This window comes from Chelonoidis abingdonii, chromosome 3 (assembly GCF_003597395.2).
Source record: "Chelonoidis abingdonii isolate Lonesome George chromosome 3, CheloAbing_2.0, whole genome shotgun sequence".
In the NCBI taxonomy this organism is placed as follows: Eukaryota; Metazoa; Chordata; order Testudines; family Testudinidae; genus Chelonoidis; species Chelonoidis abingdonii.
Genome location: NC_133771.1, coordinates 6,104,071 through 6,115,783, shown reverse-complemented (window position 1 = coordinate 6,115,783; position 11,713 = coordinate 6,104,071). Strand labels below are relative to the sequence as shown.

Below are 11,713 nucleotides of genomic sequence, written 5' to 3'. Positions count from 1 at the left end.
AGCCGAAGTAGAGGGCAGGCCTGGGTTCCCCCCAAACCTCCCAACTCCTGATTAGACACGAGGAATTGACCTAGACTGTGACTTCTACCAGAGGGGAAGGTCTCTGGGCTGTTTCCTGACCCACATGGTGAATCTGTGAGGCAAGCAAATCTGACAATAAGCACAGGACCCACCAAGGTAGAGGAGGAACTTTGTCACAAATAGTTTAGTTATATATTATAGACTTATAGAAAGAGACCTTCTAAAAACATTAAAATGTATTACTGGCACGTGAAACCTTAAATCAGAGTGAATAAATGAAGGCTCAGCACAGCACTTCTGAAAGGTTTCTGACCCCTGTGATTGTCCCTTCTGGCCTTGAGTCTAACCCACTGTTGCCATTTAGTTCCAAAATCAAACTGACAGAATATCAGGGTTGGAAGGGACCTCAAGAGGTATCTAGTCCAACTCCCTGCTCAAAGCAGGACCAACCCAATTAAATCATCCCAGCCAGGGCTTTGTCAAGCCTGACCTTAAAAACCTCCAAGGATGGAGATTCCACCACCTCTGTAGGTAACCCATTCGGTCACTTCACCACCCTCCTAGTGAAACAGCGTTTCCTAATATCCAACCCTGATTATTGTAGCACTGAGAACCTCAGTGCTGTAATAGTCACAAATAATCTCTCCACCTGTTGAAAGCTCAGTTGCTTTCCTCACACCAGTTACTTCCCAGGCACCACCTGACTGTTCTGCTGAGCCCAGTTGCAGCTGATATGTGTCCACCCCCACTTCCCCTCCAAGAAACTTGAGGCTTCCCGTTCCTGTTTCTCCAGAGCTGGGGGGTGTGTGTGTGTGTCTCTGGGCCATTCCTCTTCCCTGTTACTGCTAGACAAATTAGGGGAATCAGTCCTACTCCTGTGGAAGTCTGATGGCAAAACTCTCGCAGGCTTTAGTGAGAGGCTCTCTGCTGGGAAGCCACCTCTCCCCTGCAGGAAGGACGGAGCATAGACAGATGGAGGGGTGGATTTCTTGATGTCTGAAGTCCCTGCTGCGGTTTCTGTGGCAGCTACTGGTGTCCATGGAAACAGCTGTGAGTGTGTCAGGCGGGGGGGGGAGGAAGGAAGGAGCAGTTAGACCAGGGAGGAACCTGTCTGACAAAGGAGGGAGCTGGGCCCCTTTTCCAGTCTCCTAACTGTCTCAGTTCCCTCTGCTTGCCAGTCACCTGTTGGTCAGGACAAATGATGGTTTTATCATTCCAGGCTGCTGTCTTGCTGGCGGTCCAAAGTGCCTGAAAGAGAGCTGTAGGCTTGGCCGGCCTGTTGCTGGTAAATGGGCCTTCAGGGATCTCTGCTTCAATTCACCCCAAGTCACTGTTCTCTTTCCTCCCGCCGAGGCTGTGCTCTGGGCAGGGGTTATTACTCATCGCTCCTGTTTAAAAAGGAAACTGCACGGCTGGGGCTGTCTGCGTGACTTGGGAAAAGAACGAGGCAGCCGACGCACCAAGTAACTTAAACATTTCTCACTCTTGTTTTGCTGCTGCTGACTTTTCAGAGAGGGGCTCTCTTCCTGACGGATCGTGGGGCAGCAGAAGCGGCGGTGTTGGTGGTTTTCTCAGACTTGTCAGCCAGACTGCGGGGAGAGAGACGCCCACACGGATTCCCTCCCTGCCTAGGCTGGGCTGAACTTTGGGACCCATCTTGCCGTGTGAACCCGGCTCTCGAGAGCAGCAATGACAGGTAGGGGGGGAGCTGCAGCTGCTTGCACTAGTGGCAGCACATGGCAGGGGATGTGGGAAGGAAGGTGAAGGGAGAAAGGACTTAAGCTCTTTTTTTGCTTGCCTTGTACCTTAAGGGTTGCTCCCTCCTGTTGAGTAATGTTTGTCTGGTCTAGGCATGCGAGAAGCAATAAGATACCCCATAGTTTTGCCTGGAGCAGGCAATGCGGCAACTGCAGCAGTCAAAACAATGAGAAGTCCTTGTGGCACCTTAGAGACTAACATATATTTGGGCATACGCTTTTGTGGGCTGTAACCCACTTCATCAGGTGCACAGAGTGGAAAATCCAGTAAGCAGTATAACAGCACCTGAAAAATGAGTTGCCTTACTAAGTGGGGGGTCAGTGCTAACAAGGCCAGAGGGAATTATTTTTTGTAATGACCCAACCACTCCCAGTCTTTATTCAGGCCCAATTTGATGGTGTCCAGTTTGCAAATTAATTCCAGTTCTGCAATTTCTTGTTGAAGTCTATTTTTGAAGCTTTTTTTGTTGAAGAATTGCCACTTTTAGGTCTCTTATTGAATGTCCAGGAAGACTGAAGTGTTCTCGTACTGGCTTTGGAATGTTAACAATTCCTGATGTCTGATTTGTGTCAATTTATTCTTTTGTGTAGAGATTGCCATGTACATTGACCAAACCAGACAGAGGGGCATTGCTGGCACATGATGGCATATATCATGTTGGTAGATGTGCAGGTGAGCGAGCCCCTGCTGGTCTGGCTGATGTGGTTAGGTCCTATGATGATATCCCTTGAATAGATATGCAGGCAGAACTGGCAATGGGGTTTGTTGCAGGGTTTGGTTCCTGGGTTAGTGTTTTTGTTGTGTGGCTGCTGGTGAGTATTTGCTTCAGGTTGGGGGGCTGTCTGCAAGCGAGGACTGGCCTATCTCCCAGGGTCTGTTAGAATCACTACAAAATAATTTTTCCCTCTGCTATTACTCACACCTTCTTGTCAGCTGTTGGGAATGGGTGATGTCCACCTTAATTGAATTGGCCTCATTAGCACTGACCCCCCACTTAGTGAGACAACTCCCATCTTTTCATGTGCTGTAATATATATATATATATATATACACACACCTGTCTACTGTATTTTTCGCTCCATGCATCTGATGTAGGGGGTTCTAGCCCACAAAAGCTTATGTCCAAATACATTTCTTAGTCTCTAAGGTGCCACAAGGACTTTGTTGCTTTTACTGATAAAGACTACCACGGCTACCCCTCTGAAACCTGCAGCAGTCCAGTTTTCCCTGCCCTTTCTCCCTCCAGCCCCAGAATGTGGTGTGTCAGTAAAACATTGCGCTTAAGACTGGGAAATGCTGTGTGTCCTTTATGAAGTTGGAAAAAAAATTCAGAGGTGAAGGGGTTAAAAGAGAACCACAGGAGTTTCCATCTGCTGTCTGGAAAAACAGTGTGTTTGCTGGGCAGGAGATTGTTGTCAGGACGGGTACCTTGGCATTAGATCTTAGTCCAACATTTTTCTGTTCTTACTGGCGTATCTGGAAAAGCAGCTCGACTGTGAGCTGTGTCCCATGGGAAATGATGGAAGCACCGTTGCGTGGGGCTTCAGAGACCAAACTGGACAGAGCACAGGAGAATATGGGGTGTGGGGCGCAGCAGTGATCTGATGGGCCTTTTCCATCCCTGGCTTCAGGGGTTTTTAGCTGTGGTCTGTAAAGAGTTTGTGCAAGGGATGGCACTGTCCCGGGCAATGGAGGAGGGATACTTCTGGGGGTGGGCTAGCCTTAGCTCCTCCCAGGTGTCTATAATTACCACCCAGCTGAGAATAGGTGGCTTTGCTGTTCCCCAGACTCTCTGGGTGACAAGTGGGCCAGCCTGGATGCAAGTGGGGTTTTTCAGGGGAAACTCAAAACAAAACTAACAGATGGATGAAACTGACTCGCACTGTGCAGGAGCCCTTGTGAAATGACCCTATGGAGTTTGCACAGTTGTTTCGCTCTCGCAGAGCCAGACTCTCCGTGATCATTCCTGTGCTTGGGGTGAAGGTGGCTTTCAGTCACCATTGCACTCCCTTTATTTTGGGGCTATGGAGGGCCCCAAGTCAGGGCACCCCAAGAGCTATTGTCACTTCCCTTCTCATTGCTGCAGCCCCGTATAAGCATGAGAAGCAAAGAATAGGCATAGTGCAGCACACTGCTGCTGCACCCAGGAACCCCACACTATACTGGGGGCCTGAGAGCAGGGTTGTGACCTGGGAGGGAGGGGCTGTTTCCACCCATTTTAAAGCCACCTTATACTGCCCCCGCATTATAAATGGGCCTTGACATAACTAGAATTAGGGCCTGTTGGGTACAGTTCTCGGTGGCGTGACAGACCTGTACCCAACAGATCAATCCCAGATTGCTTTTCAGGGAAGAGTGAGCCTGTCCCCTCCTGCTCTCCACAGGTTTGGGAGAACCCGAGCTCACCTTTCATGGGGAAACGGTTAAAGAATGAGCAAGCTGAACCACAGGTGGATTGAGCTTCTTTACTGCAGTACTTGTTCCCCTCAACCCAATTGTCAAATCAGTTCCACTCTTTTTATCTAAGTTAGTATATAAATATCTACAATCACTACAACACCCCCAAACCGCTTGAGTAATATGAACGCCCATGCAATGAATGTTAATAGGTATATACTGAATATAATTATCCTCGCCCCTGATAACAGTTAGCATATTCTACAGATGTCTTCAAATGCTGTAAAATAAAAGTTACTACTTTTTTTTTTACAATAATTGTAGCCACAAATTCCCTGGAGCAGCACTTCGCAGGGAAGGAAGGAAGGGGCCAAGACCCTGGGCTAGTTTACGTACAGTAGCTGAGAAAGAAGGGAGGGGGGAAGATAACATGGCTTTACAGAAAGGTATCCTTTAGATCCCCATATTCCTTATGCAGCTGCAATGCTTATCAACCCTTAACAAGGAGGGGAGAGGGGTAGCACTTTATCTATCAAGTGCACAGAGGTACCTGCATTTTATCTATCAAGCGCAGAAGTGGTGCCTGCTTGTGCCTCTACTCCCCATACCATGTCAGCACACCAGTGGTTTCCCAGGTCTCTGCTTAACTCCTACATATCCCAACAGAAACGACATCTGTTAAGAGACACAGCATTGCGTGTTGTGACAGCATTGCCATAGGCCGAGGCTGGACCAGCCTCCAGCTTCCCTTCAGAACAAGGGGGTTGGTTCCATCCACTTTAGGGCTTTCTGTTGCTCCTACTGCTGCTGTATCTTAACACTGCACCTAGAAATCTGTATGGTGAGGTTTGTAGTGAACGTCAAAGAGGGTTCTGCTCTTCACTTCACTGTTTGTAGTACAATATCTAGAGGCATTATAAAAGCATAGGACTGGAAGGGACTTGAGAGGTCATCTAGTCCAGTCCCCTGCATTCGTGGCAGGGTTAAGTATTATCTAGACCATCCCTGACAGGTGTTTGTCTAACCTGCTCTTAAAAATCTCCAATGAGGGAGATTCCACAACCTCCCTAGGCAATTTATTCCAGTGCTTCACTACCCAGACAATTAGGAAGTTTTTCGTAATGTCCAACCTAAACTGCCCTTGCTGCAATTTAAGCCCATTGGATTGAGAACCATTTTTCTCCCTCTTCCTTGTAAGAGTTTTCAACAACGTAAAAGGTTATCACGTCCCCTCTCCGTCTTCTCTTCTCCTGAAGAAACAAACCCAATTTTTTTCAAACTTCTCTCATAGGTTATTTTCTAGACCTTTAATCATTTTTGTTGCTCTTCTATGGACTTTCTCCGATTTGTTCATTACTTTCCTGAAATGCGGCACCCAGAACTGGACACAATACTCCATTTAAAGCCTAATCAGCACAGGGTAGAGCAGAAGAATTACTTTTTGTGTCTTGCTTACAACACTCCTGCTAAATACATCCCATTGCTTTTTTTGCAACTCATCTGCTGTCATAGCTTCCTACTCAGATTTTGAACCTTAGCGTTCATAAAACTGAGAAAGCTAGCATGAACCCTCTAAGCTTAATTACCAGCTTAGATCTGATATCGCTGCCACCAGCCAGAATTTCCAGGGCCTGACTCCCTCTCTGGTCTCCCAAAACCTTCTCTGGGGGACCCCAAGACTCAGAAGCCCTGAGTCTCTCACCAAAGGGAAAAACAACCTCCTCCCCCCTTGTCTCCTCTTTATCTCATCCCCAGCTCCCCTCCCTGGGTTATCCTGGCGATACTGTACTTAAACTCCTTGAATGCAAAACAGAGAGGGCAATTTACCTTCCCCCTCCTTCTTCCCCTGAGGCTATGCAGATTCAAACCTAGTCAAGCTAACACAAAGAGATTTCCCCCTCCCTTCGTTCCTTAGCCTTAACCAGAGAAAAACTCAACAGGTTTTAAAAGAAAAGCTTTATATAAAAAAAAAAAAAAGACATAAAAATATTCTCTGTATCAAGGTGACAATAATACAGATCAATTGCTTAAAAGAAAAAATGAATAAACAGCCTTATTCAAAAAGAGATACAATTTAAACATTCCAGCAACTACACACATGTAAATACAAAAAAAAACAATAAACAGCCTATTGTTTTTTCTACCTTTGTACTCACAACTTTGAAAACTGAAGATTAGAAGCTTGAAGAGAGAAAGATCCCTCTCATAGCTGAGAGCCAGACAAAAGACACAGACCCAAACATTCCGTCCCTGAGCTTTGAAAAATCCGTTTCCTGATTGGTCCTCTGGTCAGGTGTTTGGTCCCTTTGTTAACCCTTTAAGGTGAAAGAAACATTAACCCTTAGCTATCTATTTATGACATAGGCCCATCAATGGCTACTAGCCAGGGCATGGGCAGGGATGGTCTGTCCCTTAGCCATCTGTTTGCCAGAACGGATGGATCACTTGATAATACCTGGTTCTGCTACCATATCCCTCTGGGGTACCAGGCAATTGGCCACTGTTGGAAGACCAGACGGCTCTGAGGTGATCTCTCTTCTCAGGCTTAAATCTTCTGATTTCCAGTTGTAAGTTAAGTTTTAAACGGTATTTTTAAAAAAGGGGGGGGGGGGAAACAAATATAGGTTCTTTTATTGTTTTTGTAGTTTACATGTGTGTGTTGACTGGAATGTTTTAAATTGTATCTCTTTTTGAATAAGGCTGTTTATTCCTTTTTTTTTCTTTTAAGCCATATAACCCTAGTGATTATTGTCACCGTTGATATCAGAGACCATATTTTCTCATGTTTTTTCTTCTGTTTTTATATAAGCTTTCTTTTCAGACCTGTTGGATTTTTTCATAGGGGAGCTCAAGGGATATGAGTCTTGCATGCTTCACCACGGGGGAATGGTGGGAGGAAGAAGACAGGTGTGGGAAGGAAAATCTTATGTGTTAGAGTTGCTAAGCTTAAATTTGTTTTAGCCTCGGGTGAGGGGGAGAGACAATTTGATTCTCTCGGTGGCTTGTTTTCAAGGAAGTGGGAGGAATTGAAACAGGGTGATCTCCCAGGGTCATCCAGGGAAGAAGAAACGAGGAGACAAGGGGAGGGGGTTGTTTCCCTTTGTTGTGAGACTCAGGGCATCTGAATCTTGGGGTCCCCCAGGGAAGGTTTTGGGGAGACCAGAGTGAGCCAGACACTGGAATTTCTGGCTGGTAGCAGTGCTATCAGATCTAAGCTGGTAATTAAGCTTGGAGGCTAATGCACGCACCCACATTTTGGACGCTAAGGTTCAGAATTGGGACTTATGCTTTGACACACCCTCACCCGACAGTACTTTGTTTCAGGCTCTCACATGCTTTGTCCTAGACTTTGTGAGCTGCACTGTCGCAGAAGAGAGTAGCTGCCATGGATGGAGATGTGGTTGCTGGTGTAGCTGTTGATAGCTTTGAAAGTTGGGACCGAGGGCTTAAAATTAGCAACAAGAGGACTGGGAAGGGGACACTGGTGATGCACTGAAGGGGGGCCGGTGTGCTGAGGAGGTCGGACACCATATTGTACATAAGTTGCATTCTCTGCGTTGCTTCCACCTTTTGCCTCAGACAGAGTTATCACAATCCAGTCAGAAGATGATAAAGAAAGGGGTCACTGGGACTAAGGCCTCCTTGAGGAAGAGGAAGCTGGAGATAGAAGAAAGCATTTTTCTCCTCTGTCTCTCCCCAGTCGTGGAGGCTGAGGGGAGGGCTGTGGGGCAGATGTGTCATCTCAACCAGCATCACTTTGGCCTTGTTCAGTCCTGCAGTCTCTATGGGGAAAAATCTGAAGAGTCAGGACAGCTGAGTGACCAGCTTCTTACACTCCTGATTGTGTTAATGGAGCTGCTGTTATGAGCAGCAGATAAGATACAGTTATACAAATCAAACACTCCATGGATCTGGGGGCTAGAACCCTGGCCATTCTTTCCAACCCACAGGCCTCTAACGCTTGAACCAAAGAAGATCTCCCCTAACTGCTCCTAGTAGTAGGTCAGTTATCCTGTCTGTGAGCTAGCCATTGCCAGTCAATATTATATACATGTTTCAGAGTAGCAGCTGTGTTAGTCTGTATCTGCAAAAAGAACAGGAGTACTTGTGGCACCTTAGAGACTAACAAATTTATTTGAGCATAAGCTTTTGTGGGCTACAGCTCACTTCTTCAGATGCATAGAATGGAACACATAGTAAGAAGATATATCCACACACACACACAAGTGCACGGGAGCTGCGGCCACTCTAGTACCAGCTGCTGCAACTGGACTTGCTGCTGCTGCCTGACCCCTGCTGTATTTCATGGTGTGAGGGGACGCTGCATGCTGGGCTCCTGCAGCACCACACAGCGAGACACGGCAGCGTGGGCTCCACCGGGACTGCCAAACAGCCTGCACCCTTGGCTGCTGAGGGGTGAGGAGGAGAAAGTCACGGGTCAGGAGAGCTGCTGGCAGGGGCCCATCCTGGTTCATTAAATTAAATGCATGAGCCTTGCTGCCTGACCACAGCTCCCACCCATAAAGCTGGCCCTGTTTAGGGGGCCAACAACCCCCTGTCCCCAGCTACACTTCTGCCTGCGCACCCCCTCACCCTCACCAGGTCTGCTAATGCCCCTCAATCCTGACCCACAACCTGCTCACGAGCATCCTCCCACCCACAGTTCTACCGATATCCCTCACTTCTGACCCGCTGGGCCCCTGCTATTCAGTCGGTGCTTTCCCCAAGGCAGATAAAGACAAACACAGAAAATTATGCCCAAGTGTGCAGTGGGGTTTGATGTGTACAAATGGGGCCTGGAATGAGACCCATCTGACTCATTCTCCTTCGAGGCCTGCATTAGAATTCAGCCTAGCGCCTGCGGGACTGAGTAGCTAAGTGAACCCATTGAAATCTTGTCCCATGCAGCTTTAGAGCATCCCTCCGGCAACTGCCCTCTATGTTCCTGGTTGGACTCCCAGGGTCTCTGGTATCCAGTCCTGCAACAACAATCTGCTACCTTCCCCAGACAGCATTTCCTCATGGTAGCCAGTGATGGGGAGTCGTTGGGATTGCCTTTAGTCAGCAGGACAAAACAACCCCCATGTTACAGGTAGGAAGAGGGTCTAGGGTGACCTAGACAAATTGGAGGTTTGGGGCAAAAGAAATCTGACGAGGTTCAACAAGGACAAGTGCAGAGTCCTGCACTTAGGACAGAAGAATCCCATGCACTGCTACAGGGTGAGAACTGACTGGCTAAGCAGCAGTTTTGCAGAAAAGGACCTGGGGATTACAGTGGACGAGAAGCTGGATGAGAGTCAGCAGTGTGCCCTCATATGCCAAAAAGGCTAATGGCATATTGGGCTGTATTAGTAGGAGCATTGTCAGCAGATTGAGGGAAGTGATTATTCGCCTCTATTCAGCACTGGTGAGGCCACATCTGGAGTATTGCATCCAGTTTTGGGACCCCCACTACAAAAAGGATGTGGACAAATTCAAGAGAGTGCAACGGAAGGCAATGAAAATGATCAAGGGGCTGGGGCACATGACTTACAAGGAGCGGCTGAGGGAACTGGGGTTATTTAGTTTGCAGAAGTGTAGAATGAGGTGGGATTTGATAGCAGCCTTCAACTACCTGAAGGGGGGTTCCAAAGAGGATGGAGCTCGGCTGTTCTCAGTAGTGGCAGATGACAGTACAAGGAACAATGGTCTCAAGTTGCAGTGGGGGAGGTCTAGGTTGAATATTAGGAAAAACTTTTTCAGTAAGAGGGTGGTGAAGCACTGGAATGGGTTGCCTAGGGAGGTAGTGGAATCTCCATCCTTAGAGGTTTTTAAAGTCAGGCTTGACAAAGCCCTGGCTGGGATGACTTAGTTGGGGTTGATCCTGCTTTGAGCGTGGGGTTGGACTAGGTACCTCCTGAGGTCTCTTCCAACCCTAATATTCTATGATTCTGTGTTCTCCCATCACCATTCATGCCCAAGATAAATGTGTGGCTTTAATTGCCCTGCAGGTAAGGCTTGCTGGTCGTGTTGTAATTAACTGGCTAATGTATTTATGCACCACTGTGCTTTAGTGGCCAGAGGCTTCCGCAAGATTATTACATTGGCTGGTTAACGATGATTATGCCGCAGTTCAAGTGGTAGGCGGAGGTTCTGGAATCCAGGGGCACTGGGTTTTATCCCTTGATGTGGCATGTATGCAATGTATCTGACAGCTGTGATATCTGGCTCTGGGCAGCTGCAAGTTCACTTATGAGGCAGATCTATAAACAGTAGAACTATCCCATGAGTTCCAGGACCATTGGTACTTGTCCTTCATAAACATGCCTGTATGTTGTGATAATTTTATCACTAAATCAAACTAAGAAGGGATCAGCTCTTGCTAATATCCTGGCTCTCGGTAAATTTGTCCCCTTGATTTCACAATTATGTAAGACATGATCATTTCATGTGCAGACAGATTGCATTTCATGGTGGCACTAATTCCACATGCCCTGATTATGCCACAGTATCTTGCAGCTGCTAGGAGAGCTTTTTCCCCCCGACGCTCTGTAGTTGCTCTGAGCACACTGCTCCTTGGCTTATCAGATGTCTGCTTCTATCTCCTCATGTCAGGGCTTTTCAATCATCCAGTGTCTACAGTTCAGGACCTGAAATGGGAACAACTCAAGGTGTTAGCAGCTTGTCTCTGTATTCAGGCGAATTCTGTTCTAAACAGACATCTGTGTTGCCCACTGACATGCTGTTCAAAGCTGATGGGTTCAGGCACATTCAGGAATCGGGTTTCTCAGAGGGCCGCAGATTTAAGAGTTAACATTTCAGCTGGAGAACAGCAAAGCTCTGTTGGGCAGCACAGGCTTATTTCATTTCTTTCTGCATCAGCATGCCCATCGGAAACCATTCTGGTGAGAAGATGTTGTTGTTTTTAATTGACATTTTATAGCAAATGAGTGAGGCTAACTTAGGCTATTTCACATTGCAGGGCGCATCCCGTTGTGCGATGGTGAGTATACATGTCTTTGGTTATGAGGAGTGACTTGCCGTGCCAAATTGCAGAAGTGGGATCCTCTTTAGTAGTAATTAACTCTTTGATCATTCATCTTAAAGCACCTTACAGCACCACTGAAATGCAACAACCTCTGGGGTGGAGCATGGCAGGGAGACAGGGGTTGGGAGGGTGGATTTCTTTTCGCCCTGGACACCAGGAGAAATTCTCACTTATACAAAAAACACCAAAGGGTCTTTTATGGATAGGGAAACCAAGGCACACAATTGCCCACAAATGACACCTTATTTTTTTTAAGGTCATATGCACACTGTAAACCATCACACTTTATATTAAAGCTCCATTGCAAAAAGTTTATAAAGGGTTGATAAATGATGACTAGATGTTATAAGCATGTTAGATGATTATAAGGATATCGGTAAGAAGGTGTGATCGATGGTTATAAGCAACCTATTGACATTCTGGACTGTATAACAGAGGATTCACCATGTATTGAAACATCTACTAATCTGCAGCTACTGTAAATGGAACTTACAAACAAAATGTGGTCCT

General features: G+C 46.9%; 1 protein-coding gene across 6 annotated transcripts in view; it reads left to right on the top strand.

The window, feature by feature from the left end:
• The first annotated feature begins 812 nt into the window (after positions 1–812).
• Positions 813–11,713, top strand: part of EFR3B (EFR3 homolog B) — a 155,817-nt gene continuing 144,916 nt past the window's right edge. The window contains exons 1-3 of one of the 6 annotated variants that reach the window (XM_075063570.1): positions 813–1,071; positions 1,533–1,717; positions 11,138–11,158. In XM_075063570.1, coding sequence (XP_074919671.1) covers positions 1,711–1,717; positions 11,138–11,158 — 28 coding nt within the window. In that variant the 5' untranslated portion in view covers positions 813–1,071; positions 1,533–1,710. Of the gene's footprint in view, positions 1,072–1,113; positions 1,307–1,408; positions 1,718–11,137; positions 11,159–11,713 lie in introns of those variants that run through there. The other 5 variants (XM_032790544.2, XM_075063571.1, XM_075063569.1 and 2 more) reach the window with 5 other exon arrangements.